This window comes from Rana temporaria, chromosome 4 (genome assembly GCF_905171775.1).
Source record: "Rana temporaria chromosome 4, aRanTem1.1, whole genome shotgun sequence".
In the NCBI taxonomy this organism is placed as follows: Eukaryota; Metazoa; Chordata; class Amphibia; order Anura; family Ranidae; genus Rana; species Rana temporaria.
This window is the reverse complement of record NC_053492.1, coordinates 375,417,343-375,430,145: the sequence shown is the minus strand read 5'-3', so window position 1 is coordinate 375,430,145 and position 12,803 is coordinate 375,417,343. Positions and strand designations below refer to the sequence as shown.

General features: G+C 43.2%; 1 protein-coding gene across 1 annotated transcript; it reads left to right on the top strand.

The window, feature by feature from the left end:
- Positions 1 to 3,086: 3,086 nt before the first annotated feature.
- On the top strand, positions 3,087 to 8,433 carry LOC120935758 (cystatin-F-like). The gene is made up of 4 exons (XM_040347818.1): positions 3,087 to 3,163; positions 3,306 to 3,486; positions 5,346 to 5,462; positions 8,179 to 8,433. The coding sequence occupies exons 1-4, from the start codon at positions 3,087 to 3,089 to the stop codon at positions 8,386 to 8,388; spliced, it is 585 nt and encodes a 194-aa protein (XP_040203752.1). The 3' UTR covers positions 8,389 to 8,433.
- Positions 8,434 to 12,803: the final 4,370 nt, after the last annotated feature.

Here is a 12,803-nt window from a genome sequence, read left to right as displayed (position 1 = left end):
GCTTTGCAAAGGGGGCAGTGCATGCTATTAATTCTGCAGGGTGCCCAAACTTTTGCAGACACCATTTTTTTGTTTTCTGTCATTTTGAAAGTGTAAATGATGGAAATCAAATCTAACTTTTTTTGACATATTATAAGAATGTCTAATCTGTAATTTGATGCCTTTTGTAATTTTTCCATCTTTCCTTGGCTTCGTTATGCACATTAATATGAATTTTTACCTGGGGTGCCCAAACTTTCGATCCCCACTGTACTTACCTCCATTTGTGACCGTATCTTGCTGCAGTACCTCTATCCCTCTGAGAAAAAAAAAGACCAGGCCTTGCCTGCACATAGATTTATATTGGGCCCTCTCCCACATGTCGCTTTGTGGTACAAGCATAAAAGTCAAGTAAATAACGGGAGACTACATCTAAATGTATCACCTTTAATCAGTGTATACTCAGTAAGCGCAAATTAAAAAGAGCTCACCTTAATACGGTAGTTAGCTGAGTCACAATTTACAGTTTAGCACTATAGCATGAATGCTTAATCATAAGTAACGCCTTTATTGAGATGTTGTACTAGATTTGTCTACTAAGTGGTGTTAGCCCTAAAGGCACACATTGGGTAAACACTTTCCAATACTATCACCAGGTTGATAGAAAGGCAACTTTATTTGCGAGCATAAAATCAGATGAAAAGCCAAATAGACTTTATGGAAACTTTCTGGAGATCCTTTATCCTAAATGTCAATTGCATTGTTCAGAATATTCACAGGCACGGATTCAGCAAATGCTAGTAAACTCAGCAGTGTTCCTTCTGTAGAAATCCCTCAGCATTGCATGCTAATTAGCACTTGACTACTGAACTATAATTACAAATCTTACATTACTGCATTCCTAGATTACCATTCAATTTAGAAAACGTCTGGGCTCAAAATCCACAACTTGCCAGTACTGATTGTATATCCTAACATGTGTCCCAACATACCAACCATTCCCCCACCCTGAGATGCCTGCCTGGGGAGCACTGCAAAATAGTGCAGTTTATACAGGGCTGGCCCTACCATGGGTCCCGGTGGGTCCATTGGTCCCGGGCGGCACTCTGGGAGGGGCGGTTGCGGCAACAGGGGTGGATTATTGCTTTGTCCTGGAGAGTGCAGTGTAAGGAATCTAGGATCACTAAATTGCCACCTGTGTTGGGGGGGCGCACATCGTTATTGGACATTGTCATCCTTGCGTCTTGTCCTGCTGGGGAGCAGAGCGGGTGGACAGGACGGTAATGTGGGAAGGGGGCACAGTTTGCTGGGTACAACCATGCCCAGGACAGAATATGATGCTGAATACAGCCAAATAGACAGAGAGTGGCTTTGTTCATGCATGTAGGCTAGATTGATGCGCCCTGCCTGCTCCGTGTACTGCACTCCTAGGTCCCTCAGCAAGAGTAGAGTGGAAAAGGTGCAGCACATGAGGTTTGGAAGGCATCGGCTATTAGCACTTTGTTGAGTGATTCCAATATAGATGTACACAACTTTCCTGCTCCTCTGCTTGCCTTCTCCCTCCCCTCTCCCTTTATCTCTTTCAATGTCCCGATGCCCGTTGTGACATGACCAGGCCCACCCCCTAGCCTCCTTATTTTTTCCTCTCCCTGCTCTGGATGATCCCAGAGCCCAATCCATGTCTGTGTAGTGAGACCTCCTCCTGTGCCCTTTCCTTCAGACCCTTCCTCTCCAGCCCTACAGCCAAGCTGAGTGGTGCTCTCTCTTCAATCTATGCTGCTAAGGCTGGTACTAACTTACTAACAGGTAACATAGGCTTTATATCACTGATATACAGTACAGACCAAAAGTTTGGACACCTTCTCATTCAAAGAGTTTTCTTTATTTTCATGACAAAAAAGTGTGAAACAACTGAAAATATATTTCATATTCTAGGTTCTTCAAAGTAGCCACCTTTTGCTTTGATTACTGCTTGGCACACTCTTGGCATTCTCTTGATGAGCTTCAAGAGGTAGTCACCTGGCGCAGCACCCCATCACTCTCCTTCTTGGTCAAATAGCCCTTACACAGCCTGGAGGTGTGTTTGGGGTCATTGTCCTGTTGAAAAATAAATGATGTTCCAACTAAACGCAATCCGGATGGAATAGCATGCCGCTGCAAGATGCTGTGGTAGCCATGCTGGTTCAGTATGCCTTCAATTTTGAATAAATCCCCAACAGTGTCACCAGCAAAGCACCCCCACACCATCACACCTCCTCCTCCATGCTTCACGGTGGGAACCAGGCATGTAGAGTCCATCCGTTCCCCTTTTCTGCGTCGCACAAAGACACAGGGGTTGGAACCAAAGATCTCAAGTTTGGACTCATCAGACCAAAGCAGATTTCCACTGGTCTAATGTCCATTCCTTGTGTTCTTTATCCCAAACAAGTCTCTTCTGCTTGTTGCCTTTCTTTAGCAGTGGTTTCCTAGCAGATATTCTACCATGAAGGCCTGATTCACACAGTCTCCTCTTACCAGTTCTAGAGATGTGTCTGCTGCAAAAGGTGGCTACTTTGAAGAACCTAGAATATGAAATATATTTTCAGTTGTTTCACACTTTTTTGTTATGTATAATTCCACATGTGTTAATTCATAGTTTTGATGCCTTCAGTGTGAATCTACAATTTTCATAGTCATGAAAATAAAGAAAACTATTTGAATGAGAAGGTGTGTCCAAACTTTTGGTCTGTACTGTATCTGTGGAGACAACTGTTATCTCAGATTCTATTTTTAGTACATGCACATTCACAAGAGGTGCAAAGAATGTGCAGGGCTGTCTTTTATCAGCACGGGGGAAAATAGGTGTTGTGCGCATTCCCATGTCAGCATCCCATTCGTATCTTCTGGGACATGAGGCTGCATGGACACATGGAGCATGGGGGTGCCATTAAGAGTTAATGGCACCCCCACGTATTTTCTTAAAGCAGCATGTTTTTTTATGCGGGTGTGGGAACGTGTTCAATTTATATGAACTGACTCCCGCACCCACATTAATGTGAACCTAGCCAAATATTTGGTGGACATTTTTTTGTTTTGTTTTTTTGTTTTTTGGCATTTCACGCTGCACAATGTCTTTGGCCAGTTCTGAGTCTATAGGTAGTGATACTTCAGTTATGCATCTCTTAAATAATGATCCAATGGTCACGTACGAATTTACATGCAATGGTTTGTTATCTTTCTCCAACAAACTGAAAATATTGATTTTGACAGCATTTACAACCCACTTAAACTAAAATCACAACCACTGCCTATGTGGTTACATGTATTACTGCTTTTTAACCACCCAGTATATTATTTTTTGTTGTAGACATTCAGTCCACTACAACGGACCCTGGCTTTCCCAAAAATGCCAGCACAAACGACCCAGAAGTCAAGAAAGCAGTAAGGATAACTGTGTATGCATATAACAACATGTCCAATGATGCTTTCCTATTTAAAGATCTGGAGATAGAGAAAGCTATGATACAGGTAAGAATACTGGACTGTTATTTCTTTTAAAATATTTTTATTGAGTTTTCCATAGTAATAACAAAAGGTTTCATAACATAGACATAATAGACAATGAAGAATGTCAATGAGTAGAGAGGTATTACAATTAAGCAGTTGTATAACATAGGATAGTTATTTATTAATCAAGTCAAATGAAAGCTTTGGCCTTGGGCTTCTCCTGGTCGAAGTTGTTGTACCCTCCTCCCCGTCACCCCTGTTGGGAAGTAACTGTGCCATGGGATACAGAGTAACGCCCCCTCTTCCTGCGTAAAAGCATGATCACATGACTACTTTAAAGAAATAGCTTTAATACCTCTAGAACAGTGGTCTCCAAACTGCGCCCGACGGGGGCCAGACGTGGCCCTTTGCTTGATTTTATCCGGCCCTTGGGGTGCTTTTTTATTCATTGGCACCAATGATGGGGCAGAATTCCTCCAAATGAGCGCAATTATGGGACAGAATTCCTCCCAATGATGGGGAAGAATTCCTCCCAATGATGGGGCAGAATTCCTCCCAATGATGGGGCAGAATTCCTCCCAATGACACCAATGATGGGGCAGAATTCCTCCCAATGACACCAGAGATAGGGCAGAATTCCTCCCAATGATAGGGCAGAATTCCTCCCAATGACACCAATGATGGGGCAGAATTCCTCCCAATGATGGGGCAGAATTCCTCCCAATGATGGGGCAGAATTCCTCCCAATGATGGGGCAGAATTCCTCCCAATGATGGGGCAGAATTCCTCAGTGATGGGGCAGAATTCCTTCCAGTGATGGGGCAAAATTTCTCCCAATGACACCAATTATGGGGTAGGATTTCCTACCAATGACACCAATGATAGGGCAGAATTCCTCCAGTGATGGGGCAGGATTTCTCCCAATGACACCAATGATGGGGGAGAACTCCTCCCAATGATAGGGCAGAATTTTTCCCAATGATAGGGCAGAATTCCTCCCAGTGATGGGGCAGAGATTCTTCTAATGACACCAATGATGGGGGATTGTGTACTCCTGATGGCCACAGTCCGGCCCCCTTAAAGTCTGGAGCACAGTGATCCGGCCCTAAGAATATGCGTAATCAGGGGTCTGAACAGGGGCGGACTGACAACTCATGGGGCCCCGGGCAATAGAAGATTATGGGGCCCCCGGGCTTACAGATAGCCACCACGCCAGGAGGCAGTGCAGAGGCGGGGCAGCGAAAATTTCAGGATTTTCACATCAAAAGCATGTCGGTATCAGACATATCAGGGACAGATGTAAAAAAAAACAGATTTTTACATACTGGTTTTACCCAGCCTGGCAACCCTTATGGGGTCCCCTAGTGGCATGGGGCCCTTGGGCAGTGCCCGAGTGCCTGAATGGTCAGTCCACCCCTGGGTACAGAGTGTATACTTATGTTAAGTAAAGTATGGGCAAAATGCCTCCTTTTTCCCCACAATCTCTCCAGCAAGTGGGAGAGGATGCTGGGTAAATTTGGGCTAGTCTAACTGGAGTTAAATAGGTTCTATATAGTATCTTTAACATTAGCTCCCAGTGGATCATACAGTGGGAGTAGCGATAGTGAGACTGAATCGCTTCTGTGTGTAGGACTCTAATTCCTTTTGCCAGTTTTGCATGTTGGAAGACTTTTGAATGTCACCTTTATATTGGAGCATATTGTAAAACCATGACAACCCTTTTGGCTTGTCATGGTTAGACAGTACGTATGTCCAAGTTTCTCTGTGAACCCTATAATATATTTTCGGGTTGCTATTATTGGACTGCAATTTCAATCAGTTATAAAACTGAATAAATATGTCATCAGAGCACAAAGTCAGTATCTGTTTTTCTTCCGTAGGTTGTTAAAGGTATAAAATATATGCTGAGAACTAAACTAGCAAGGACAGTTTGTAACAAGAGCATGAAGGATGTTTTGGACGAGTGTGGCTTCCAACCAACAAAACCACTGAAGCAGGTATGCTATAACCTTTAGACGGGTATACAAATCAGAGAGGTGAAATGGCTTATTACGGTAATGATTATCATATAAATTACAGTCAGAAAAAGACAAGATGTTAAACCAGTCTTTCTCAGATAGTGTTCTATGGAACCCAAGGGTTCCTACATAGGTTACCTATCTGTAAGGGGGCCCTTCTTCCAGTAACCACCAATGTAAGGAGCATTCTTCCCATTGATCACCATTGTAAGGAGCATTCTTCTAATTGACCACCATTGTAATGCTTCATTCACTGACTATCACGGTAATGGGGCCCTTCTTTCACTGAGAATAAGTGTAAATGGGCTCTTCTCCCACTGGCCACCAATGTATGGTGGTCCTTTTCACACTGACCACTAATCCGCAGGGTTCCTTTTCTACAGACCATCAATGTAAGGGAATACTTCACTGCCTTCTAAGGCCTCGTACACACCAGAGGATATCCGTTGGAAACGGTCCGCCGGACCGTTTCCAGCGGATAAATCCTCTGGCGGATTTGGATCTGGTGGCTGTACACACCATCAGATCGAAATCCATGTGGAATACATCCGCGGTGACGTGTCGCGCCGTCGCCGCGACGATGAGGCGGCGACGTGCGCGCCGCTGGAAGGCAACTACTTCCACGCATGCGTCGAATCATTACGACGCATGCGAGGGATGGGAGCGGACGGATTGATCCGGTGAGTCTGTACAGACGACTGGATCAATCCGCTGGACACGATTCAAGCGGATAGATTTCTTAGCATGCTAAGAAATTTCTATCCGCTTGAAATCGATCGGCTGAACGAATCTCCGTGGAAAAATATCCGCTAGGCCATACAGACGACCGGATTTGTCCGCTGGAACTGATCCGCGGATCAATCCCAGCGGATAGATCCGGTCGTCTGTACGAGGCCTAATGCAAAGATCACTTTTCCACTGACCATTCATGTGAAAGTCCCATTTCCACTGATCACCAATGCAAGAGGCGCTTTTTCACTGACCATTAATGTAAGGGGGTATTTTCCTACTGACCATCAAGGAAACAATACAATTGTCTGGGGGTTTTTTTCTGGACAAATTTTCAATTTAATTTCATTGTTACTGCTGAAAATAATTTTGCCATAAAGGGTTTGCCAAATATAGTAATATATAAGTAAGATATAGTAATATATTAATTATTCCCTGAGACCCGAAAGGGTTCCTCAAAGGTAAAAGGGTTCGAAAAGGGCTAGGTTAGATAAAACGGGGAGTATTCTTAAAATACAATTTGCAGAATTACTTTTTTGTCTTCAGGGCGTGTCCCTGGATCTTGTCTTGCATACTAACGGTACACAATTGTCAGCCAACAAACACAAATGTAGTGACGTACTACGAGGAATTTCAGCTCTTGAGCGCCACCCTTTGGGCCCCTTCTGCTAATTTCATGTTGGTGAGCATTGATTCCGAGAATGCGTTTGTACTTTCAACTTTTGTGTGGTAGACTTGTGTACTGGCCATCAGAAAATCTGACAACCGACTGTTGTCCACGGAAAATTTACTAGCGCGTTATCCAACGGTCAGATTATAGGCCAACAGTCTGTCAACAGACAATCCCTGCCAACAATCTGATTGTGTGTACGAAGCTTTAGTCCGTAGGGTTTCAATATTGAGTTGGCCAACCCTTTGCAGCTATAACAGCTTCAACTCTTCTGTAAGGCTGTCCACAAGGTTTAGGAGTGTGTCTATGGGAATGTTTGACCATTCTTCAGAAGCACATTTGTGATGTCAGGCACTCATTTTGATGAGAAGGCCTGGCTCACAGTCTCGCTCTAATTCATCCCAAAGGTGTTCTATCTGGTGAGGTCAGGACGCTGTGCAGGCCAATATACTTGTACATATTTAATCCAATACAATTAGATTGAACCCCCAAAAAACAACATGATAAATTATATTATATTATAAGAAATGTCATCCTGATTAAGCAAAATATGCTAAATGGTTTATACAGTACATATCTTTTTGGGTCATTATGGGTTTGCCTAAAATAATGTACAACCACAATATATCCTTTTTCTAGCTGCTCTGAAGGGGAATTCCCCATCACTTCCTTTACCAAATACACAACAGAAAGTTAGTGGAAATCTCTTAAAAGGGGAAATCTATTCTGAGACAGTTGTCACTAGAACAGGGAAGCCCCTGCATTTTGTATTCCTATCACCTTTTTGTTTCAGTGATTATCGGTCCAATAGGATCTCCAAGCAAGTACACAGCAGTAAAAGTCTAGGAGAGGCTCCTTCCCTACCCATACTCCCAACATTTTGAGATGGGAATGAGGGGCACCTAGTAGCAAATGTATGTAGGCACAGGGACACGCCCCCTGCCACACCTACTTTAAGAAGAATGTAACCAAAAAAAGGTTAATTAAAACCACAAGAGATTTTTTTTCTTTATTCCTTTATATTGGCTTTTAAAATTTACAAATGCAGCAATTATAAATTGGATGAAAGGTTTAGCTATGGGAAACAATTATTGAAAGATAAAAAGTGCATTTTATATACAACTATATAGATCAGACCAAAATAAGGGACAAATGAGGGGGGAAGAGGGACAGAGGGACATTGCTCCTAAATCAGGGACAGTTGGAGCTATGCCTACCACATCCAAAAATGTAAACTGAAAGTTTTGCCTAGAAATAATACACTATTGCTTCATTAATGTTTCCTTCCCTATTTAGATCTTCACATGCTACTCAGAAGTGTGGAAGATTAGCTGGCAGCACATTGAAAAAGTATACGTCCTGAAATGTTCGGAAGATGCATCTTCTCACAGACCTCCAACTACAGACCTTTTCTGTAGAGGTTTTTCTATCTGTTGTCATATAAGACCCAAGGACAGCAATGTAATGTTTACTGTACATGTGCTAAAATTTCATGAATGGGTTTAAGATAAGAGAGCGTTCTATTGGATATGTAGACAGTGTATATATATATATAAATATATATATATATATATATAAAAACACACATACAAAATATATACAAATCGACACGGAAAAGCCTGTGTTCAATCAATTTCCGGGATAGGAACTTGAGCACATTGTTTTTCGCAGAGGTCCAGAAGCATTCAGCGCAGTTCTTGGTGTTTTTAGATGCTAAAGAGTCAGTCAATGGAGGTGGCATAAGACAATTCAAAGAGCATATGATGTCTTTTGCATTTTTAATAATGTTCCTAACAATCTTGTACCTAGTGCGTCACACAGGCCTGGTGCCAAATGCATGTTATTCGTTGAATCGAATACACCTAATCTTTTGTATATATACTGTACACACATATGTGAGCATTGCAAAAAGTAAAGTCGGCCATAGATGGTTTGAATCTCGGTCGGTTTGGCAGGAATCGGCCGAGATTCAAACCATGTATGGGCAGCCTGTATGTACCAAAGTTGACCAGCCTGTCGGATTATTGGTAGCGGCTGTTATAGCCACTAGCAATAATCACTGTGTTCCCCCGAAAGGAAAGGGGTTCCAGGAGAACGTAATGGCTCCACGGGAGGGATTCAGGCGATCTTCTTTCCTGCAACACGCAGGAAAGAAATTTTCTCTGTCTATGGCCGGCCTTGCATACGATACACACCAAAAGCAACCAGTCACTTGCTATTTGGACAAGGATTTGTTTTAATTAGTTACTTTATATAACAGTATTATGCACATATTCATTTGTCGTACTTTTCAGGCCTGATTGGGAAAAGTCAGTGAGCCTAAGGCTGGGTTCACACTAGTGCGCTGTGCGATATTGCATCTGATTCGCACCGCACTGCAGTGCAAATCACATGCGATGTCCGTGCAATGTAATTTCAGGCCATACAGATAGTATGGCTGATATTGCTCCGTATTTTGGGCCAAACACACATAGGACTCTTTTTTTGGTCCGCACCGGAATCGGTTCGCATGGGTGTTCACCCCCATGCGATCCGATTCATGTCCGAACTGTCAGTTCGCAGTGCAATATGTGAGCTGAAATGGGGGTGTCGTTAATGTTGTATGGCACTCCCCATGAATTTTGCATATGGCAGTGTTAGTTGGGTGCGACGTGGTAACCCGCAGCGGATTTCGCAAGGTTCCCACATCGCACTAGTGTGAACCAGCCTAAAACGCACTATACAACTTCTGCTGTTTGATTTCCTTTAGATTTACTAAAACCATGTAGTGCAAGGCCTGCCCGATTGCATACAAATTGAAACTCTTAAAGGGTGGTTCCCCCTAAAACACATTGCTAACAATAGATTCGTAAGACCCCTTACACTGCGGGTAGGCTGGCTTTTTTTTTTTTTTTTAGTACATACCTCGATCTCCCCGTCTCGTCCCTTGTCGGTGGGCGTTCCTAGTGGATTGACGTTCCTCGGACGGGCGCATACGTGACGTCACGACTTTCCGAAAGAAGCCGAACGTCGCTGCGCAATGCGCCGTATAGAGCCGACTCTATACGGCGCCTGCGCAATGACGTTCGGCTTCTGTCGGAAAGTCGTGACGTCACGTATGCGCCCGTCCGAGGAACGTCAATCAACTAGGAACGCCCACCGCCAAGGGACGAGACGGGGAGATCTCGGTATGTACGAAAAAAAAAAAAAAAAAGCCAGCCTACCCGCAGTGTAACGGGTCTTACGAATCTATTGTTAGAAATTTGTTTTAGGGGGGAACCACCGCTTTAAGGTTTGACTTCATATAATATGGTTTTGGTAAATCTGAAAGGAAAAAATCTAAAGAAAATTGTATAGAAAATCTCATAGGGATGGTTGGGTTGGAATTGGAGCCCAGGAGACAAGGCTATGGTGACTTACTTAAAGCGGTGGTTCCCCTAAAACTAATTTCTAACAATAGATTTGTAAGACCCGTTACACTGCGGGTAGGCTGGCTTTTTTTTTTTTTATCGTACATACCGAGATCTCCCCGTCTCGTCCCTAGGCGGTGGCGGAACTAGTTGATTGACGTTCCTCGGAGGGGCGCGTACATGACGTCACGACTTTCCGAAAGAAGCCGAACGTCGCTGCGCATGCGCCGTATAGAGTCGGCTCTATACGGCGCATGCGCAGCGACGTTCGCTTCTTTCGGAAAGTCGTGACGTCACGTACGCGCCCCTCCGAGGAACGTCAATCAACTAGGAACGCCCACCGACAGGAACGAGACGGGAGATATCGGTATGTACTAAAAAAAAAAAAAAAAAAAAGCCAGCCTACCCGCAGTGTAACGGTCTTAGGAATCTATTGTTAGCAATGTGTTTTAGGGGGAACCACCCCTTTAATGTAAATGACAATTCATTACAACACTTGGGCAACAACAATGGCATTTCAGAACCCCAGTCTGCGCCCCCTCCTTTACATACACATATCTTCCCTTATTTTTACTCCAGGCTTCCAACAACATGCAACATATCCTATTGCTCTGGCCATTGTGTGAGACCAGAGGGAGAAGATTATGCTGTATGCTAGATTAGCTGGAGACTCTGAGCCAAAACTGGATTATTCCCAGCTGTCTTTTGGTAAAATAATGAATTTTCTGTTATGTACTAACCTTCCTAAATGCAATGTCGGCTAACATAGGTATGTACAGTATCTGTGAACTTTCTCACACAGTTCCTGTGAAAATGTATTAAAAGGTCTGTATGTGCCTTATTTTCAGAAGGTCACCAATTGGCAGTCAAGATTCCCACCGACATTAGAATGTAGCAGCAATCATCATACAATAACATCATTACACACCCTATGTGTGGGTGTTTGTGATGCCATTTACGGTCTATGGCTCCCCAATGCACTGTATACATGGCAAACTGCAGTGCACATACAGTTGCGGAAAATAGGATCATGTGCATAAATAATACATTCTATTACCAAAAGATTGGAACATCTGCCTTTGCAGCTAAAGTAGCTTCTGTGAAGGCAGTCAGGTTCCTCCACCCTAAACTCGCTTATCCATGTCTTTATGGACCTTGCTTTGTACACTGGTCCAAATCATTTGGTGAAGGGGGGATTATGGTGTGAGGTTGTTTTTCACGAGTTGGGATTGGCCCATTAGTTCCAGTGAAGAAGAACTATTAAGGTGTCAGCATACCAAGACATTTGGACAATTTCATGCTCCCAACTTTGTGGGAACAGGTTTGGGGATGGCCCCTTCCTGTTCCAACAGGACTGTGTACCAGGCACAACCAAGGTCAATAAAGATATGGATAAGTGAGTTTGGGGGGAGGAATGTGACTGACCGCACAGAGCCCAGACCTCAACCCCATAGAACACCTTTGGGATGAATTAGAGTGAGACTGCGAGCCAGGCCTTCTCGTTTAACCTCTTGACCACTGGGCACTTAAACCCCCTTCCTAACCAGATCAATTTTCAGCTTATCGGTGTACCCATCTGAAATTGTTGTCCTTTTTTTTCACACAAATAGAGCTTTCTTTAGGTGTATTTGATCACCTCTGCGTTTTTTATTTTTTTGGCGCTATAAAAGTAAAAAGACTGAAAATTCTGTAAAAATAAAAAATAAAATTCTAGTTCTGTCATATTAGCAGGTTATTTCTCACACACAGCATATGCATACTACAAATGACACCCCAAAACACATTCTGCTATTCCTCCCGAGTATGGCGATACCACACATGTGAGACTTTTACACAGCGTGGCCACATACAGAGGCCAACATGCAGGGAGCACCATCAGGCGTTCTGGAGCACCCAGGCCAATTCTGACATTTCTCTCCTACATGGAAAAATCATCATTTATTTGCTAGAAAATTACATAGAAACCCAAACATTATATATGCTTTTTTTTTTCAAAGACCCTAGAGAATACAATGGCGGGTTGTTGCAACTTTTTATCTTGCACGGTATTCTCGCAGCAATTTTTGAACGCGTGTTTTTAAAAAAAAAACTGTTTCGTGCTTAAAAAAAAAAAACAAAAAAAAAAAACAAAAACAAAAAAAAAGTAAAGTTTGCCCAATGTTTTTGCATACTATGAAAAGATGAAGTTACGCTGAGTAAATAGATACCTAACATGTCACCCTACAAAATTGCCACAACTCGTGGAATTGCGCCAAACTTCGCTACTAAAAAAAATCCCCATAGGCAGACGTATTGCAAGGTATTGGAGTATTGGGGTATTGTGGAGTATTGGGGTATTGTGAAGTATGGAGGGTATTGCAGAGTATGAGGGGTATTGCACAGTATGGGGGGTATTGCACAGTATGGGGGGTATTGCAGAGTATTGCACAGTATGGAGGGTATTGCACAGTATGGAGGGTATTGCACATATGGGGGGTATTGCACAGTATGGGGGGTATTGCAGAGTATTGTGTAGGGAGGGATGGGTGTATC

Bases quoted from the DNA above. Each gene is read 5' to 3' on its own strand.
- LOC120935758 (XM_040347818.1), top strand. From the start codon at position 3,087: ATGTCTTTGGCCAGTTCTGAGTCTATAGGTAGTGATACTTCAGTTATG. The intron at 3,164-3,305 runs GTACGAATTTAC...TTAACCACCCAG, and splicing joins AATAATGATCCAATGGTCAC to TATATTATTTTTTGTTGTAG. The intron at 5,463-8,178 runs GTATGCTATAAC...TTCCCTATTTAG, and splicing joins CAACAAAACCACTGAAGCAG to ATCTTCACATGCTACTCAGA.